This window comes from Oncorhynchus nerka, linkage group LG20 (assembly GCF_034236695.1).
Source record: "Oncorhynchus nerka isolate Pitt River linkage group LG20, Oner_Uvic_2.0, whole genome shotgun sequence".
Lineage (NCBI taxonomy): Eukaryota > Metazoa > Chordata > Actinopteri > Salmoniformes > Salmonidae > Oncorhynchus > Oncorhynchus nerka.
The window spans coordinates 85,156,497-85,177,945 of record NC_088415.1 but is presented as its reverse complement, the minus strand read 5'-3'; the positions used below and the strand labels follow the sequence as shown (position 1 = coordinate 85,177,945).

At 41.3% G+C, this 21,449-nt stretch overlaps 2 protein-coding genes across 2 annotated transcripts in view; both read left to right on the top strand.

The window, feature by feature from the left end:
• The first annotated feature begins 349 nt into the window (after positions 1-349).
• Positions 350-17,164, top strand: ro60 (Ro60, Y RNA binding protein). The gene is made up of 9 exons (XM_029624212.2): positions 350-440; positions 4,487-5,077; positions 5,354-5,574; positions 6,466-6,612; positions 6,714-6,851; positions 9,461-9,577; positions 9,901-10,017; positions 10,288-10,434; positions 14,663-17,164. Exons 2-9 carry the CDS (start codon positions 4,504-4,506, stop codon positions 14,816-14,818), a joined length of 1,617 nt encoding a protein of 538 aa, XP_029480072.2. The 5' UTR covers positions 350-440; positions 4,487-4,503; the 3' UTR covers positions 14,819-17,164.
• Positions 17,165-17,478: 314 nt separating this feature from the next.
• The window catches only part of cdc73 (cell division cycle 73, Paf1/RNA polymerase II complex component, homolog (S. cerevisiae)), a 37,368-nt gene continuing 33,397 nt past the window's right edge, over positions 17,479-21,449 (top strand). The window contains exons 1-7 of the mRNA XM_029624209.2: positions 17,479-17,640; positions 18,588-18,693; positions 18,891-18,960; positions 19,074-19,136; positions 19,398-19,450; positions 19,744-19,832; positions 20,524-20,737. Coding sequence (XP_029480069.1) covers positions 17,510-17,640; positions 18,588-18,693; positions 18,891-18,960; positions 19,074-19,136; positions 19,398-19,450; positions 19,744-19,832; positions 20,524-20,737 — 726 coding nt within the window. The 5' untranslated portion in view covers positions 17,479-17,509. The remainder of the gene's footprint in view (positions 17,641-18,587; positions 18,694-18,890; positions 18,961-19,073; positions 19,137-19,397; positions 19,451-19,743; positions 19,833-20,523; positions 20,738-21,449) is intronic.

Sequence of the window (21,449 nt, the reverse complement as noted above, 5' to 3'; positions counted from 1 at the left end):
AGTTTAACTGGTTCAAGTTGGCTACCTACCCAGCTACTTCCAGACATAAATGAGAGAACACCTCACTCTGACCATTGTTCTCGCACTAGCAGCGCTGTTTAGGCTGTGTTCTTGTTATATAGTGTTGGTGACTATAACTGTGCTGCTGGCAACAATTGAAGTTTTTTTTTTGCCGACGTTTACTGACATCGATCATATTCAACGGGTGTTGCGCGTTCATAAATTCATCAGTTATTCGGCACCCTGTCACACTCAGACGACAGCGCTCTGAATTCTGATTAGAGTGAATTTACGAACGCACCCAAAAAGGGATCCTAGCGGTCTGCATAACATCCTGATGCTAGGAGAACGGTAATATTCATCGGTCTGTAGGGTTCCCCCAGTGACGCCCATAAAAAATCAACTATTAGCTACGTTATTAACTAGTCACAGGGTGTGTGGTAAGTGGAATAACTAATCTATGTGATGTTTTTGTCTTCAAAATAGAAAGCGATTTTTTTCTTCTAAATGTGTCCGTATCGCTAGGACAGATAATACTGTGCAAACAGTGTGGCTAACTACAGCTAGCTATCATCGCAGCCACATCACTAACTCTGGTCAATGTTGTTACGTGCGGTTTGCTCTTTTCTATTTTCCCCAATTTTGTTTAGTGACTGGCATGCATTTTCTTTTCGTTACTCACCAAAGTCACTAGCTATGTTACTGGAGTGCTGACAACTTTTTTGTCGTTTCCCCAGAAATACCGGTAAACGTTATTGAACATTTTGTTTTCCTCCAGACTGTTGCTCGTTAAGACCCGCGGAGCCGATGTCTCGGCTCGGAAACTGTACCTCCATCCAGGGATAAGAAATGTGTTGTACTCCGAATTGTCCCGTTATCTCCACTGTTAAAACTAGAAGTTTGAAAATTACGGGAATTTATTTTAAACCTATTGGTTTAACAGTAATGGTACAACTGGGGAGTACAACTCATTTCTCACCCCTGGTTTGAGGTACGTTTCCCGAAGCCATCATTTGCGCGGTGTCTGCCGTGATTTAATAATATAAACATGAAAGTGTTGTCGGATCTGCTGGCCAGCGTCTGGACCAGCGCTACAAGAAGAGCAGCAAAACTGATCCAGAACCGCTCTGACTGGGACTCGAGTTGGGTGCTTTTCTGTTTTTGTTTGTTTGTTGTAATGATAATTTAAATCGTTGTCATGCCCCATGGATGCTTGTAGTTATCTATTAGGAATGTGGCCAGCCAGCTAGTTTGTGTGCTGGCTGGCTACAGTGTAGTAACTGACTAACGTGTTAGCCAACATAAGCTGACATAACCAAATTAAGCAGCTGCCGTGCATAGCATTTGGTTGTTGTCTACAGTAGCTAGTTTCACAGCGGTATGACTGTTATTAGCTGGCTAGCCATACAAGGTCTACACTAAGTCAGCTAATAGGCTTTTGCGTAGTAACAACAAACAATGGCGTGCAACAGACATTCGCCAAAAGCCATTTACATTTTTTTAATCAATAACTAATTCACCATTTGTCACCGAATCATCAACCTAGATATGATTTATTCTATAAATGTCAAGCATACTTTTACAACCTTTTGTTTTGAGTTTAAAAAATCCAGTTTTTGATTTGTGGTCAAAGTTCTAACGAGTATTCTACCCTATTAGAAGGGGCCTGGTATAACATTCTGCATCTTCAGTCATATTAAATTAGATTACAGGAAAAACGACGGGAAGAAGGGGTCAGGCCTGACTAACAAAGAAGACAGGTGGATGGATCAAGAGGACCAAGACAACCAAGAGGATCAACATGGGCATTCCACAGTGGAGATAAGGAAAACTAAGAGTGAACCATAACAAACACTACTGTTCAAAAGTTTGGGGTCACTTAGAAATGTCCTTGTTTTCAACAGTGAAGAGGTGACTGCTGGCCTTCTACGCAGAGTTGCAAAGAAAAAGCAATTTCTCAGACTGGCCAATAAAAATAAAATATTAAGATGGGCAAAGAACAGACACTAGACAGAGATATGGCTTATTCTTTGCAGCTCTGCCTAGAAGGCCCGCATCCCGGAGTCGGCTCTTCACTGTTGATGTTGAGCCTGGTGTTTTGCGGGCATTATTTATTGAAGCTGCCAGTTGAGGACTTGTGAGGAGTCTGTTTCTCAAACTAGACGCTCTAATGTACTTGTCCCCTTGCTCAGTTGTGCACCGGGGCCTCCCATTCCTCTTTCTATTCTGGTTAGGGCCAGTTTGCGCTGTTCTCTGAAGGGAGGAGTACACAGCGTTGTACGAGATCTTCCGTGTTTTGGCAATTTCTTGCATGGAATAGCCTTCATTTCTCAGAACAAGAATAGACTGACCAGTTTCAGAAGAAAGGTCTTTGTTTCTGGCTATTTTGAGCCTGTAATCGAACCCACAAATGCTGATGCTCCAGATACTCAACTAGTTTAAAGAAGGCCAGTTTTATTGCTTCTTTAATCAGGACAACAGTTTTCAGCTGTGCTAACATTATTGCAAAATAGTTTTCTAATGATCAATTAGCCTTTTAAAATGATAAACTTGGATTAGCTAACACAAGGTGCCATTGGAACACATGAGTGATGGTTGTTGATAATGGGCCTCTGTACGCCTATGTAGATATTCAATTAAAAATCAGTCTTTTCCAGCTACAATAGTCATTGATGAAGGATCATTGATGTTATTTTAATGAACAACGATGTGCTTTTCTTAAAAAAACATGGACATTTCTAAGTGACCCCAATCTTTTGAACGGTAGTGTATGTATATACCAGAGGGTGGATAACAATACACAACGCTAGTGTAAGAAGTGGACGGTACATGTTTTGTTTTTAGGCTAAATGTTTACGTTATGATTTGCCTCGGAACTGTATGTGAACCCCTCTGCAATCTACTGGCACGAACCATTAAAACCTAGTACTTCAACAGGCTATTTGGTCTCTTTCTCTCTCAAACTACTATCACAAAGCCTACGTGAATATGTGGTTTTTAACAAAAAAATATCAACTGACTCAAATCAGCTCTACATAATTCAGCAGGGAGGTATGCAACTACCCCACATTATACCCATTATACCAGTGGAGAAACTACGTCACCTACATAAGTATTACCATATCCCTTTCAACTCACATTCCTTGCAGAAAGAACTGTTTGCAAACCTTTTAATACGTCCAGAAAGACAGTGGTATTTATACTTTAAAATACATATTGGATGTGAATGGATGTGGATGAAAGAATTCTGCCAGTGTTTTTAAATGTCCTAGTTTCATTCTTTTTTTCTTTACCTCCAACTCTATACATCCAAGTGAGCCTATGAGGTCCTCGGGGATCAGATTGACCATTATACCCATTGATGAAACGTATAACAGGCAGACACTGCTCAAAAGGAGTTGTTTGTGATATCGACGATTAGTTGCCACTTTATTAGGTTCACCACCAGATTCACGAAAATAAATTGCTACTACATACACCAAGTCCCGTGGTCATGGCTTGCTAGACACTAAAGCTTGCAGAGAAGTATTCAGGTATTCTGTTACTGTTTGGTTGAACTTTAGAATGTGCAAAATGACAGCACAGTCTGATGGTCTTTTGTAACTCAGAAAAGTTTCAAAACTGTTTTTCTTGTACTGACTGTAATAAACTCCAAATGGACTTATAAACTTGGAACAGTCTTATCTCCTTCCCCAGTTTCATCAACAGTTTTAAATTCGCTGTGTTCCAGATGCATAGGGGGTTGTACCTAATAAAATGACCACTGTATCTATAGAATTTCCAGAATGTGTTCTGAGAATACCCGTATTAAACGTTTGGCTGTAAGTGTTGAACAGTTGAATCTATTACCCCCAGGAGATGGTACCATTCAGCTTGTCTGGGGATGACAAAGGAGGACTTTAACAAAGCCAAAATAGGAAATGATTGGAAGGGGCCTATTTGCTGATAAATTAGAGACGTGTAAATAAATGACTGTTGTTCCTTGTAACTACTTTAAAATGTGGAACTGTTGCACTAAAAATGCAACATTGATTTGGCATACATTTGAAGATTGTAAACGTACAACTTTATGTAAACATTGTGTAACTTCACATAGAACAAATTGCACTTGAAATGAACATTTCTTTCAAATAAATGCATATTTTCACTTTTTTTTGTGACAATCACTGATTTAATCATCTTTAAATGCAATATTTCAAATTTAATTATTTATATCAAGTCAAAACTGGAATTTGTCCGCAAAACAATAGGTTGTAAAAGTATGCTAGACATTTATAGAATAAATCATATCTAAGTTGATGATTCTGTGACAAATGGTGAATTAGTTATTGATTTTTAAATGGCTTTGGCGAATGTCTGTGAATATAAAATCAACTTCACCTTGGTTTGCTGATCACCCTAGCAAACCAGTGCAATTGTTCATTCAAAAAAGTGTGTTACTTTCAGCTGAAACATCTGTGTCCCTACCTGTCCATTCATCTGACAGTTTAGAGGAGCTATCACATGGAGCCATCGGGACAGGATGCCAACGACCACGGCCAAAACTCAGTTGGCGACGGTGAGCACCCATGGGAGGTAACAGATATGACCAGGCTCCGCCGCTTCATCTGCTACGGCTCAGAAATGGCCATCTATGACACCAAGGAGCACCGGCTGGGCATGGAGAGTGCCCTGGCTCTGCTCTCCCTGCTACAGGAGGACAGGGGTTGCGAGGTGGTGGAGGAGGTCAAAAGGCTGGCTCTGGAGGGCAGGCCAGTCAGGGCCAACCCTTCCCTGTTCGCCTTAGCTGTGTGCTCCCAACATTTGGACCTGAATACCAGACAGGGGGCGTTCCGAGCCCTGGGTGACGTGTGCCGGGCCCCCGAGCACCTCTTCACCTTCATCCAATACAAGAAGGAGGTGAAAGAGAGGATGCAGTGCGGGATATGGGGAAGGGCCCTGAGGAAAGCGGTGTCGGATTGGTACAACAAACAGGACGCCATGGGTCTGGCTCTGGCGGTGACCAAGTATAAAACGAGAGAGGGCTGGTCACATCAGGATCTACTGAGACTCTCCCATGCCAAGCCTGCTAATGAAGGTGAGCTGCAAGAGGTTTACAATGTACACACTCTCAAACACTATTATGAATATACAAGGGACATGGTGCAAGATTTAGACTACGGAGAATGTTTTTTTTGTATGTTGATGACATTTTTTAAATAAAAGGGTTATCCTCATGGTTGAAATCAGTAATAAAATAGTATCTCAGTAAAGCCTTTAAAGTAACAAGTGATTGGTGGTATCAGGAGACGTGGTTGAATGCTTTTTTTCCTTCTGTCTGAATTATGCTCTGACCACTCTGCTGTGCTTGCAGCGATCGTGTTGATCAGTAAATACGTTATGAAAGGATGGAAGGAGGTCCAGGGGGCGTACGCCGACAAGGAGAACTCGGAGGAGGTGATCAAAGTCCTCTCATACCTGGAAGCGGTTGAGAAGGTCAAACACAGTGCAGACGAGATGGAGGTCAGCCATCTAATAGAGGAGCATAGTCTGGAGTGGGAACAACTACTGACAGACCACCTGAAGTCCAAAGTGGTGAGCAGCGACCAACATGTGTTTTTAACCAACTCTTTTAAAGGTGTACTTCGCTCAAATTAAAGTAGGTCAGATGTTGAGATGTCCTCGCCACTGCTAGCTTTTTATTTTAAAGAGTGTAGTCCCACTCCTCACATTTTTGGTTTATTAACTGTGATAGATAGGATAGATAGAGGAGAGAGTGTGCTGAAATATAGCAGTGTGACAGATTCAAATCCATTGCGCGGGAGTATATGTAGGCTGGGGCCTGCGGCTTAGACCACTAGCCTACTCTTAGACCACTAGCTTACTCTTAGACCACTAGCCTACTCTAAGACCACTAGCCTACTCTTAGACCACTAGCCTACTCTTAGACCACTAGCCTACTCTAAGACCACTAGCCTACTCTTAGACCACTAGCCTACTCTTAGACCACTAGCCTACTCTAAGACCACTAGCCTACTCTTAGACCACTAGCCTACTCTTAGACCACTAGCCTACTCTTAGACCACTAGCATACTCTTAGACCACTAGCCTACTCTTAGACCACTAGCCTACTCTTAGACCACTAGCCTACTCTTAGACCACTAGCCTACTCTAAGACCACTAGCCTACTCTTAGACCACTAGCCTACTCTTAGACCACTAGCCTACTCTTAGACCACTAGCCTACTCTAAGCCCACTAGCCTACTCTAAGCCCACTAGCCTACTCTTAGACCACTAGCCTACTCTTAGCCACACTCCTAGCTGTTTTTTTTACATCCAGTTCTATGTCTCAATGCCATATTAATGGGAAATATTAGCACCATATAATTATCATGATGGAATTATCACTTTTTCATGTGTAGGGTCTTAAGACAACCTTATTATTTTAGTTTTTTGGTCATATATAATGCCTTTTCTCCACTGCAGGTATGGAAGGCATTGTTAAAGGAGATGCCCATGGAGTCAATGCTAAGGACCCTGGGTAAGATGACCGCAGACCAAGTCCTGGAACCAGGAAGCTCAGACGTGGCAGAGGTGTGCGAGAGGATCCAGAGTGAGGCGGCTTTAAAGAAGGTGAGGTGTACCTACCTACTGTCTCTCACCTTCTGACAACTGGGATTCATTCACATACTGCTTTCCCAGGGATCTATCTAACTGTTTTATTGTTGTCTTAGGCAAAACTCCACCCTTTCAGCGTCTTGACAGCCTCGGAAAACTACAAAAGGGGCCAAGGCAACCGGGGGAAAGTGAAATGGGAACCAAACTTTGACATCATAAAAGCGCTGGACTCTGCTTTCTACAAATGTTTCACAGTAAGTCGAGCGTCGCATATACAGATAATCACAGATAGGGAGGGCTATGGGCGGTCATGAAATTTTGTCAGCCAGTCATTGTCAAGCAATTGTTAATTAACATAAACATATTTAGCATAACACTTCATCAGTCTCTCTTTCACAATTTGACAAGCACTTTATAGTGCCTGGAATTTCCCAGCGGCATCCCCCTTGTGTGGGAATATAATAATAATTCCCAGCTGCGTGACCCCTTGACTTTTTCCACATTTTGTTTCATTACAGCCTTATTCAAATATTTATTTCAAAACAATTCCTCAATCTACACACAATACCCCATAATGACAAAGCGAGAACAGGTTTTTAGAAATTTTTGCAAATGTATTGCAAAAAAAAAAAAAAAAGAACTTATTTACATAAGCACCTTTGCTATGAGACTCGAATTTGAGCTCAGAACAACAGCAAAGGACCTTGTGAAGATGCTGGAGGAAACGGGTACAAAAGCATCTAAAATCCACAGTAAAACGAATCCTATTTCGACATAACCTGAAAGGCCGCTCAGCAAGGAAGAAGCCACTGCTCCAAAACCGCCATTAAAAAAGCCAAACTATGGCATGCAACTGCACATGGGGACAAAGATAGTACTTTTTGGAGAAATGTCCTCTGTTCTGATGAAACAGAAATAGAACTGTTTGGCCATAATGACCATCGTTATGTTTGGAGGAAAAAGGGGGAGGCTTGCAAGCCGAAGAACACCATCCCAACCGTGAAGCACGGGGGTGGCAGCATCATGTTGTGGGGGTGCTTTGCTGCAAGAGGGACTGGTGCACTTCACAAAATAGATGGCATCATGAGGGAGGAGAATTATGTGTATATATTGAAGCAACATCTCAACACATCAGTCAGGAAGTTAAAGCTTGGTTCACAAATGGGTCTTCCAAATGGACAATGACCCCAAGCATACTTCCAAAGTTGTGGCAAAATGGCTTAAGGACAACAAAGTCAAGGTATTGGAGTGGCCATCACAAAGCCTTGACCTCAATCCCATAGAATATTTGTGGGCAGAACTGAAAAAGCGTGTGAGAGCAAGGAGGCCTACAAACCTGACTCCGTTACACCAGCTCTGTCAGGAGGAATGGGCCAAAATTCACCCAACTTATTGTGGGAAGCTTGTGGAAGGCTACCCAAAATGTTTGACCCAAGTTAAACAATTTAAAGGCAATTCTACCAAATACGAATTGAGTGTATGTAAACCTCTGACCCACTGGGAATGTGATGAAAGAAATGAAAGCTGAAATAAATCATTCTCCCACTATTATCCTGACATTTCACATTCTTAAAATAAAGTGGCGATCCTAACTGACCTAAGACAGGGAATTTTTACTAGGATTAAATGTCAGGAATTGTGAAATACTGAGTTTAAATGTATTTGGCTAAGGTGTATGTAAACGTTCGACTTCAACTGTATGTACATTTATATTTTTGCAGAAAAAAAAAATACAATTTGCTTTGTCATTATGGGGTATTGTGTGTAGTTTTAAGGAGGGTAAACAATTTAATCAATATTAGAATAAGGCCGTAACGTAACAAAATATGAAAAAGTCAAGGGGTCTGAATACTTTCGAATGCACTCTGTGTGAAAATTGTTTAGTTTTAGAAGTGACCGTTATCATGCACCTGTCTCGGTAACAGATGCTGGGGGGGAAAATGTATCATCTATGCACTTAATTTGCAAATGGTGGACGCTTTTCCCGTGGTTAATTTTCATGCCAGCCAGGTATGCTATACTCTTGTTGTAAAGCGAAGCGATGTGTTTAGTGTTAGGAAATAAATATAGTAGGCCTAGCCTATAGAAAGATGATGGGATCCTCTTTTTAATAGAGGCAATCAACTGTTTTCTCACGCAATTGCCTATGGGGCTATGGGATCTCATGAAGTGTTTGATTTTCGATCACTTTTGCATTGATGTCACAGTGATTAGAGGGACAATAGAGTGCTGAGTCGGCTACTAAGGACCATTAACAGCATCAGAGCTTGGAGAACCTTAGTTACCGTGACTAAATGGTCACATGGAATTTGACTGCGGTCGTTACTCGTCACCGTCTGTGTGGCTGTAAAGCGGTCACCGTAACAGCACTACTCACAGAGTCGTGTTCACAAATGCGAAACGTTAATTGTCCCCCACAATGAAATGGATACGTTTGTCGCACACGATATCTGATGGCACTGGCCCAATTTTTAAGAAACTTGGTGAATGATGCGTAGTGCCATAGAGATCCGGGTTTTTCAAAATGACACTGATTGGCCCAAGGTGGGAGCTATAGTAATTAACTGAAACGTGTTAGTGACACACAATATCTTAATTGGGATGCATCATTCTTGAGGGACGACATGTTTACTGTTGCATGTTTTGTTTTTTTCATTACATTTTAGTCATTTAGCAGATGCTCTTATCCAGAGCGACTTACAGAAGTAATTAGGGTTAAGTGCCTTGCTCAAGGGCACATTGACAGATGTTTAACCTAGCCGACTCTGGATTGAACCAGCAACCTTTTTCGGGTTACTGGACCGGGTTACTGTTAAGCGTTAGGCAACCTGCCACTTCACTTCACTTGTGTTCCTTTCCTGAGAACGTGGAGCCGGCGGGGAAGTGCTTTGTGGTGGCGGTGGACATTAGCACATCACTGAGCAGCATCGTTAAGGGGACCTCCGTCAGCACAGCTGTAGCGGCTGCAGCCATGACCATGGTGAGTCAACACACTATGAGCGGGTACTCCTAAACAAGGCTAAATGACTACGGTAGTAGTTTGCAGCTGTGTTTCAAAGCGGTGTCTCTAACAATTGGAAGACGGTCTCTGGAGGAAGGTATAGTCAAGGAAAAGGGTCTGTTGACACGTTCTATGGATTCCTGCCAAGTTCCCCCCCCCCCATCTCAAGAGAGCACAGGCATTGCATGCGTGCTTTGTAATGAGGACTTGTCATTTTTACATTTGAATGATAATAATTCCTGGCATCTTAGAGAGGGACTATTTCAGCATTGTGTTCTAAGTTGGTTGTATCTATGTTATAGGTTTTTGCGCGGACGGAGGCAGAGACACAGGTTATGGCCTACTCTGAAGGAGCTATAGTTCCTTGCACCATCACTGAAGGCATGTCTCTTCGACAAGTAGCAACCGAGCTGGTCAAGGTATGGAAACAAGAAGTGTCTCTCTGCAAACTATGCACCTCTGAATGACAAACTTTCTTTTTAACAGAAAGCTTACTTGGAAATTTTTTTATTTTCTTGCCAAAGTTCTAAAAGTTCACTGAAAGGCAATAAGAAAAGCTCATTTCCGTTTTGTTACGCTGGGCCCTACTGAACATTATCAATTTCTCAGATAAAATATGAGGTTGTAAAATTTGAATGACTGTGTGTCGTGTTCATAGCTGACTCCCTGTGTCAACCACCTGTTCACAGATCCCCAGTGGTTATACAGACTGCGCTCTCCCCATCCTGTGGGCCTCGGAGAAGAGGATCACTGTGGACATGTTCCTCATATTCACCAACAGTGCCTGCTGGCACGGCGAGGTCAATCCAACGGAGTGTCTGAGGATGTACAGACATGTAAGACACTTCTGTAGTGTACCACTGTCCCTCCCCTCTTTAACTCCTTATTTGTTTGGTTGCATAGATATACAGCCTCATTATTATATCATTCTATTGTATGTCGTTACGTGGAACTACAACACTGTAGTGGCGAACATGGCATGACACATCCGCAAATATTGTATGCTCTGATCGGTCTTAATCATGTCAAATTAAGTAGCCTGTTCAACCTATCTTTCGTATCGTCTGAGATTCCCAAAGATTGGAAAGCTGCCGCGGTCATCCCCCTCTTCAAAGGGGGAGAGACTCTAGACCCAAACTGCTACAGACCTATATCTATCCTACCCTGCCTTTCTAAGGTCTTCGAAAGCCAATTTAACAAACTGATTACAGACCATTTCGAATCCCACCGTACCTTCTCGCCTATGCAATCTGGTTTCCGTGCTGGTCATGGGTGCACCTCAGCCACTCTCAAGGTCCTAAACGATATCATAACCGCCATCGATATGAGACATTACTGTGCAGCCGTATTCATCGACCTGGCCAAGGGCTTCGACTCTGTCAATCACCACATTCTCAACAGCCTTGGTTTCTCAAATGACTGCCTCGCCTGGTTCACCAACTACTTCTCAGACAGAGTTCATTGTGTCAAATTGGAGGGCCTGTTGTCCGGACCTCTGGCAGTCTCTATGGGGGTGCCACAGGTTTCAAATCTCGGGCCGACTCTCTTCTCTGTATACATCAATGATGTTGCTCTTGCTGCTGGTGCTTCTCTGATCCACCTCTACGCAAACGACACTATTCTGTATACCTCTGGCCCTTCTTTGGACACTGTGTTAACTAACCTCCAGACAAGCTTCAATGCCATACATCTCTCCTTCCGTGGCCTCCAACTGCTCTTAAATGCAAGTAAAACTAAATGCATGCTCTTCAACCGATCGCTGCCCGCACCTGCCCGCAGTCCAGCATCACTACTCTGGACGGTTCTGACTTAGAATATGTGGACAACTACAAATACCTAGGTGTCTGGTTAGACTGTAAACTCTCCTTCCAGACTCACATTAAGCATCTCCAATCCAAAATGAAATCTAGAAGTGGCTTCCTATTTCGCAACAAAGCATCCTTCACTCATGCTGCCAAACATACCCTCGTAAAACTGACCATCCTACCGATCCTCGACTTCGGCGATGTCATAGCCTCCAACACTACTCAGCAAATTGGAAGCAGTCTATCACAGTGTCATCCGTTTTGTCACCAAAGCCCCATATACTACCCACCACTGCAACCTGTACGCTCTCTCGTTGGCTGGCCCTTGCTTCACACTCGCCGCCAAACCCACTGGCTCCAGGTCATCTACAAGTCTCTGCTAGGTAAAGCCCCGCCTTATCTCAGCTCACTGGTCACCATAGCAGCACCCACCCGTAGCAGCAGGTATATTTCACTGGTCACCCCCAAAGCTAATTCTTCCTTTGGCCGCCTTTCCTTCCAGTTCTCTGCTGCCAATGACTGGAACGAACTGCAAAAATCACTGAAGCTGGAGACTCATATCTCCCTCACTAGCTTTAAGCACCAGCTGTCAGAGCAGCTCACAGATCACTGTACCTGTACATAGCCCATCTTTAAATCGCCCATCCAACTACCTCATCCCCATACTATATTTATCTATTTATCTTGCTCCTTTGCACCACAGTAACTCTACTTGCACATTCATCTTCTGCACATCTACCATTCCAGTGTTTAATTGCTATATTGTAATTACTTTGCCACCATGGCCTATTTTAGCCTTACCTCCCTTATCATACCTCATTTGCACTCACTGTATATAGACTTTTTCTATTGTATTATTTGTGTTGTAGTCATTTGTAAATGAGAACTTGTTCTCAACTAGGCTACCTGGTTGAAAAAACGTGAAATAAAAAATAAAATGAATGGTATATTGCCCAAGCCTAGTCAGAGTCTGGAATATAAATATATGTACCAGTCAAAAGTTTGGACACCTACTCATTCAAGGGTTTTTATTTTTGACTATTTTCTACATTGTAGAAAAACAGTGAAGACAAATGATGAAATAACACACATGGAATCATGTACTAAACAAAAAAGTTTCAACAAAGTAGCCATCCTTTGCCTTGTTAACAGCTTTTTCACACTCTTGCATTCGCTCAACCAGCTTCACCTGGAATGCTTATCCAACAGTCTTGAAGGAGTTCCCACGTATGCCGAGCACTTGTTGGCTACTTTTCCTCCACTCTGCAGTCCAACTCATCCCAAATCATCTCAATTGGGTTGAGGTCGGTGATTGTGGAGGCCAGGTCATCTGATAATCACAATCCATCACTCTCCTTCTGGTGAGATAGCTCTTACACAGCCTGGAGGTATGTTTTGCGTCATTGTCCTGTTGAAAAACAAATTATAGTCCCACTAAGCGCAAACCAGATGGGATGGTGTATCGCTGCAGAATGCTGTGGTAGCCATGCTGGTTAAGTGTGCCTTGAATTCTAAATAAATCAGACCATGTCACCAGCAAAGCACCATCATACCACCATCTCCATGCTTCACGGTGGGAACCACACATGCGGAGATCATGCGTTCACCTGCTCTGCATCTCAGAAAGACACGGCAGTGTCTTTTGGACAATTTGGACTTGTCAGACCAAAGGACAGATTTTCACCGGTCTAATATCTATTGCTCGTGTTTCTTGGCCCAGGCGAGTCTCTTCTTTTTATTGGAGTCCTTTAGTAATGGTTTCTTTGCTGCAATTTGACCATGAAGGCCTGATTCACGCAGTTTCCTCTGAACAGTTGAAGTTGAGATGTGTCTGTTACTTGAACGCTGAAGCATTTATTTGGGCTGCAAATTCTAATGAACTTATCCTCTGCAGCAGATGTAACTCTGGGTCTTCTTTTCCTGTGGCGGTCCTCATGAGAGCCAGTTTCATCATAGCGCTTGATGGTTTTTGCGACTGCACTTGAAGAAACTTTCAAAGTTCTTGAAATGTTCCATTTTGACTGACCTTCATGTCTTAAAGTAATGATGGACTGTCATTTCTCTTTGCTTATTTGAGAAGTTCTTGTCATAATAAGAACTTGGTCTTTTGCCAAGTAGGTTCTATCTTCTGTATACCAACCCTACCTTGTCACAACACAGCTGATTGTCTCAAATGCGTTAAGAAGGATAGAAATTCCACAAATTAACTTTTAACCTTGCACACCTGTTAAATGCATTCCAGGTGGCGACCTCATGAAGCTAGTTAAGTGTGTGCACAGCTGTCATCAAGTCAAAAGGTGGCTACTTTGAAGAATCTACAATATATTTAGATTTGTTTAACACTTTTTTTTTTGGTTACTACACGATTCCATGTTTGTTATTTCATAGTTTTGATGTTCAATATTATTAGACAGTGTCGAAAATAGTAAAAAGAAAAGTAAAACCCTTGAATGAGTAGGTGTGTCCAAATGTTTGATTGGTTCAGTGCGTTTGGAAAGTATTCAGAACCCTTGACTTTGTCCACATTTTGTTACGTCACAGCCTTAATCTAAAATTGATTAAATTGTCTTTTTGCCCTCAATCTACACACAATACCTCATAATGACAAAGCAAAACATGTTTGTAGGACTGTTTGCTAATTTATTCTAAATATCATATTTACGTAAGTATTCAGACCCTTTACTCAGTACTTTGTTGACGCACCTCTGGCACTGATTACAGCCTTAAGTCTTCACAGCTATTTTGATGCTATCCCTTGAAATTCATCCACAGGTATTTTGTGTATGTCCATTACATGAAATCCAAATAAAAATCCATTTAAATTACAAAATAGGAAAAACGCCAAGGGGGTGAATACTTTTGCAAGGCAGTGTATATGCAGGTGTGAATTTACCACATGTGTTTCTTCAACTTGATTGGAGTGCATCTCAAGAAAGATCAATGGAAACTGGATGCACCTGAGCTCAATTTTGAGTCTCATAGCAAAGTGTCTGAATACTTATGTAAACACAGTGTTTTTTTTTTTTGTAATACATTTCTACATCTGTTTTTGCTTTATCATTACGGAGTGTCTTGTAGATTGAGGAAAATATTTAATTTAATACATTTTACTATAAGGCTGTAACGTATCAAAATGTGGAAAAAGCCAAGGGGTCTGAATACTTTCCAAAGGCACTGTGTGTATATATAATGGTTTGAATAGACAGTATGCACAGTATATGAATATAAAAGAGTCTCGGTTGTGTTTTGTTTTTGCTAGAAAATGGGTATCTTCTCCAAACTTATGGTGTGTGGGTTGACCTCCAACGGCCTATCCATCGCTGACCCCGCCGAGGACAGGGGCATGCTGGACCTCTGCGGCTTTGACCTGGGAGCCATAGAGGTCATCCGTAACCTAGCCCTGGACCTGATCTGAGAACAGATTCTGGACAGTGCAAAGACGAGAAAGAAAAATATGGAGAGAATTGGTGGAAATACCTTGAAATGGATGTGGCTTGAAACGACGGGGATTTTTATTTTATTTTTTAAAGTTGATATTTACAATAACGATTTCTTCAATTTATCATAAATATGACCACAAAAAAATGATACGGTCTCCCTATTGGTCACGTTGAGAGGTTAGCATGTCTTGGGGGTCTGATGCATAATGTGCTTTCATTTCTAACCAGTAAAACAGAGGAAAATACTCTCAAATAAAAAGTGACATCTGTACTTTTTGGGCTCCCGAGTGGCACAGCCTCTCCGTGCTAGAGCTGTCACTACAGACCCTGGTTAGATTCCAGGCTGTATCACAGCCGGCGGTGCACAATTGTCCCAGCGTCGTCTGGGTTAGAGTTTGGCCGGTGTAGGCCGTCGTTGCAAATAATAATGAGTTCTTAACTGACTTACCTAGTTAAATAAATCAAATAAATACACCTCATATCTAATATTTGAGCTCAAATCCAAAATGCTGGAGTATAGAGCCAAAATTCAAAGTTTTAGCTTCACCGTCCAAATAAATAGGGGGGTTTATGTAAGAAGGAATCCCTGTATACATCTACCACTGGAGGATGGCTCAAAATAATGTCTGGAACACCGTTTGATACCATTTCACTGTTTACACTCCAGTTATTACTACACGCCTGTCCACCCCAATTAAGGTGCCACCAATCTCCTTTGCTATGTTATAGCAAGTTTGATGTGAACGTGGAGCCCTTTTTTAAATCTGTCCATTTTTCATCATTTAGCAAACTCACTTATCCTGTGTGACTTACAGGAGCAAATCAACAGATATTTCACTTAGTCTGTTCAGGGATTCAAACCAGTGACCTTTTGGTTACTAGCCCAATGTGCTTAACCGCTAGGCAACCTGCCTCCCCTTGTCCCTTTTGTCTTCTTCAATTGGTCTAATCACTATATAGAACACTAACCAACTTATTTGGTTTGATTGCAGTATATATTTTTTAGTTTTTTTTAAATAGGTCAAACGCATAATAGAATTGACTTGGTGCACTTAAACATGTAACATGCGAATCCATTTAGTTTATTTTGCTTTGTCACAAGTCAAAACGAGGAAGTATTTGACGCCAAGAGATAAGGGAGTGACTGTCGTCATTGTCACTGGCAGTTTTTGGCAAACCTGCAAAATTGGTTTATTCCCTGGGTCGTGTTCATTAGGGCAGACGTTCGAAAAGGTTTTAAAATCTTGTACAATGGAAAATTTAAAATTAACGTTTCTTATTGGACAAGTGCAGGAAGTCCCTCCCTGTTTCAACTGCTTTTCTATTTGGTGCCTAATGATCACGACCCTGGAATCTATTGATTTTATGCATTACCAATGGCTTTTTCTATTGCTGTATCATGTTGTTGAAGGTCAAAACAAGGCCATTTAGTAGTGTGAAGACTGAAGCTGCTAGGCGCACATTAAACGTATTCCAGTGTCGGAGGTTTATGATAAACAAGCACTAATGATAGAATGTCAGTTATACAAATACTTACTAATGTTCCATAGAAACTCACTAGCTACTTTTCCTTTGTAATAGATCCCACTGAATGTACCTTTCTGTCATACTTGTGTAACACTGTAGATATTTAAAATGCTTTATTCTTCAAATATTGAATAAATAAAATGGGATAATACTGAAGATGCTTTACCTTTTAGCAGTCAATTCAATGGGAGAATGATGGCTGACGCTGACATAGCGGAAGTGGAAAGTATTAACTGTGGTTTATTGAATTATTATTTTCTGTCTTCTGTCATTTCAGATCAACCCTAATTTAGACACACAAAAAACAAATTCAGACCTGGTAACTGATTTCTAAAAACCTTTTTACTTTGTGTTGATTTCATATGATCCAATATAAAAGTATGGCACAAAATATGTCAGTCTATTAAAAGGCCCCACCAGTTCTCGAGTTGGTTCCAACCCCATGAGTTGAGATAGAAGCCCATCTTTGAGGACATCGGTTCGAACGTAGTTAACAAAACATGCTACATTTGAAAATGCTCTAGACTCTAATAATGCATTAATTCTGAGGTAATAATACGTTGGAGTCAGTTGCAATAGTAGAGAATACAGTGGGGCACATTGACAGGTGGAGATAGAATGGCCACAGTCCATATTGATAGAGAAAGTTGAACTGAATAAATTATAAATATAGGCCTTACTGTCCCATGACTAATCCATTTTCTCTTTCAACTGAAAGGTGATTTCAGTTCGTGTTGCATGCCATTTACATTAGCCATAGTGTCAATACAAACCTTAATAAAGTGTTTCATGGACATTTTTTTATGTGTGTATTTACTTTACAAAATGTACCTTTTACAGAGAAGGCAAGCAAGTATTTTATGGCTATAGAAGGGAATTCAAATTGTTTTGAGCCATAATGGCCATGAATGAATCATGATACATTTATGCATTTTATATATGGAGAACAGATATTATAATAAAATAAAAACTGAAATGTACTGCAATTTGTGTTCAGAATAGACCTATCCATTGACACACTGAACACAAATACAACTGGAAATTGGGATCAGGCATTCTGTGAGACCACATTGCATTCTGTTGATAGGTGACTGGGGGCCTTGCACTCACCCTCGCTAGTTACATGAAGACAAGTGAAGATGGCGGACGTGTTGAGTGTTCTTCGCCAATACAACATCCAGAAAAAAGAAATCGTCGCCAAAGGAGACGAAGTTATCTTTGGAGAGTTCTCTTGGCCCAAAAATGTCAAGACTAACTATGTCATTTGGGGGTATGTTAAATTTGCTTATAAATTGGTAAATTACTCGCTTCAATCGGCCTGTTGTAGCTAGGCTAGCTAGTAACGTTAATAGCTAACGTTAATGTTAGCGAGATAAGGTTGTTGATGCCCAAACTTTTCTTGCCGCTTTTAAAAGGTGCTAGCTACTATTTGCACCGAAAGATAGCAAATGCAGTTATCATTTTATTGTTAGTTTTGGGGGGGTTTAACTAGCACGCTAGCTAACTATCTAACGTTAATTGCTTTGTATAAAAGCCACTACCCAGGCAACGTTGTCATAAGCCAGCTGTCATGCTTGCAAACCCGCGGTAGTTAAGTTACAGTATTGCAACTAACGTTCGCTATTATTGATTTTCTCAGGTGACCGTACCTGTCACCATGTTTTTACATTTCTAGCTTGCCAGCTAGACATTACTTTGATGTTCTGTGTCAGCTAGCTAGCTAGTTAAGTATTTCCTGGTTTTTGCAGAACAAGCAGTCGTTTTAATGTATGACATTAAATAGTTGGACAACCTCATTTTAACCCGACAAGTTGGACCAGTTGGAGGTGTCATTGAAAAGCTGTGACATAGTCGTCACAGCTGGTCACTATTTGTGTGTAACGTAATTAACAAAATACAGGATTTAAACTATTTATCTAAGCCTTCACTATTAATGCATGCAGTGTGACTAAATTCCAGATTAGTTCCACAAGAGGGCATCTGGATTTTGCTGAAAGAACTGTAGACAATGGGCAAAACTACTGGTCAACGCTGACTAGTGTTGCAAAATTCTTTTAACTTTCCCAACATTCCCTGCTTTTCCAGAAATCCTGGTTGAAGGATTCTGAATTCATGTTTATTCTGTGAATCTTCTAACAAACATTTCTGGAAAACCTAGGAATTTTGGAAAAGTTAGTTGAATTTTGCAACGCTAAAGCTGAATGTAATGATTTTCAGAACTGGAAAGGAGGGTCAGCCTAAGGAGTACTACACCCTGGACTCCATTTTGTTCCTGCTCAACAATGTGCATCTCCCTCATCCATCCTACGTGCGAAGGGCTGCAGTAAGTAGACTTAATGTCCTCACTGCAAGTGAGAGTTGTATAGAGTTAGGTGAATACTGCTGCCATGTGTCATGGATGTTCTGTCTTAGTGTTGCCAGTGGTCTATTGATTGTCATTGCCAGAGGCGTTGTTGTGACCTTGGTAAATTGTGTTGTATTTCATTGTGAATTACATAAGTATTCTGATCACCCCCTAAGACAGAGAACATTCCGGTTGTCAGAAGACCTGATAGAAAGGGCTTGCTGTCCTATCTCAATGGGGAAAGTTGTAAGTATTAATTGAAACCAAATCAGATTTAACACCGTGAATTTAATGCACGCTCGTTGATTCAATTGAAATTATTGTACTAAAGCAATTTCCATTTTGATTTCTCTTCACAGCTACTTCGACAAGTATCGACAGAAGTGCCCCCATAGAGATTGGTTTGCAAAGGCCAACGCAAGGTAGTTTTAGCATTTTGAATATGACAACTCTTCCATTGATTTCAATGATTTAATCCATGTATATTAGAAAATGTGTTCCCTTGAAACGGATATATCAACAGTCCATGCTGTAAGGCCTAATATACTATTTTGTTCACCATTGGCCTGTGTTGTACATGCAATCAGCTTGGTGAGAGTCATTTTAGATATTGTTCAGATTAGAATTGGAAAGGTATTGCCTAATTTTGCCCAAGTTGGCTAATTAATTCTTTATTGCATCAGTCAAACGAGCAGCAGATGAGGTGTCATCTGAAGCCAAAAAACCCAGGATTGAGGTATGTAATATCTTTGACCGGCGCCATTCAGACTCCTCAGCTCAGTTCTTTATAGAACGTTCTCCTCAGCTCAGTTCTTTATAGAACGTTCTCCTCAGCTCTAATGGAATTCTCTATAGGTATCCTGTTTAACAAGATGCCAGAACTTGCATGTTAAAGACAATTTTATCCAAAGCAATTTACAGTACAGTGAATTCATACATTTTGAGAATATGATCCCTGCAGAAATGTAATGCATGATTATCTTTCATCATATGGAGCATTTTACCATTCTAACACATTCTGTTATCTAGGATGAGGAACGAGTGCGACTGGACAAGGAGCGTCTGGCTGCTAGACTGGAGGGCCACAAAGAGGGCATAGTGCAAACTGACCAGATCAGGTATGAGGTGCCTACACCCTTCCATCGTCCAGTCGCTTTTATTATTTATTTTTACGGTTCAACAACATAATGCAACTGGCAGCATCAAGCTGAATTGAGAGTATAGATTTGTTTAAAAATACCAAAACACAATAAACCAAAAATATAGGTCCTACGCGATGGATGAAAGTAACCTAGTAATGTTTATAATCTGCTGTCGCCTTGAGCAGACCAGTCTTATGACTAGCGTTGGGATGGGTATGAAGGTACTGTCATTGAACGTCCTATGTTACAAAATGTGGGCCATTATCATGAAGCCATTCACCGTTGCTACACAGGTTTTTAAGAAGCTAAGGTATCCCAATGAGAGCAGGCTGGCATAAATACAAACCAGGAACCTTGCCTTATTCACTAAACACTGCATTATTTAAATTTGCTTCTCAATCAACCCCGAACACTAATTTCTACTCGAGGCAGCGTAGTTTTTTATTAGTTTTTTTTTCTATATTGGTTTCCCTCCCCACTAAATTATCATCTCAGGGAGGTGGGAAATGCAACAAAAAAACGAACACATTTCCAATTCACACATGCATATAATATACACTTGTACATGTGTAAAATAGGACAAATGTAGGCACCCATCTAATTATTCATGTGTTCTGTCAGCGTAGCTGGTGGAATAAGGGATAATGGAGATCACCTCTGCCCCCAGGTCACTGTCCGAGGCCATGTCCGTGGAGAAGATCGCCGCCATCAAAGCCAAGATTATGGCCAAGAAGCGCTCCACCATCAAGACAGACCTGGATGAGGATATCACACTGAAGCAGAGGAGCTTTGTGGACGCCGAGGTGGACGTGACCAGGGACATAGTCAGCAGGGAGCGGGTGTGGAGGACCAGGACCACCATCCTACAGAGCACTGGAAAGGTCAGAGGTCATCCCCTAGACTAGAGTATCTATGACTGGCGGGTGCTAGGGTCATGCTGTCATTAACCCCCTAAGGTTAATTTCCATGCTCCTGTGGATGCGTCAAAATCCACCTCATCCGCCTATGTTGAACTTGAAAGGTGACAGCGCTACTAGAGCAGTGTTTGTCAGACAATGAGACATCCCAAAAATGGGTGTTTTCACAAAATCGTATGTAGCGTTCAAACGGTTTGGCTTACAAACTATTGAGCCCTCTGAGGCTCTATGATCTCAAGTGTCAGGAGACTCGCCTGAAGTTGGTACAACTGATCTGCCAACTTCTGTCTATAGCGTCGGCCGCGTTTGAGCTACACTACTATAACCCCTCTGTGCAATGGTGACTGTCTCACGAACATGTACAATACCAGTCAAAGTTTGGACACCTACTCATTCAAGGGTTTTTCTTTATTTTAACTATTTTCTACATTGTAGAATAATAGTGAAGTCATCAAAAACTACGAAATAACACATGAAATCGTGTAGTAACCAATAAAGTGTAACACAAATCAAAATATATTTGAGTTTCTTCAAACTAGCCACCCTTTGCTTTGTTGACGGCTTTGCACACTCTTGGCATTCTCTCAACCAGCTTCGAGGTCACGATGGGAACCACACATGTGGCGATCATCCGTTCACCTACTCTGCGTCTCATAAAGACACAGGGGATTTGTGG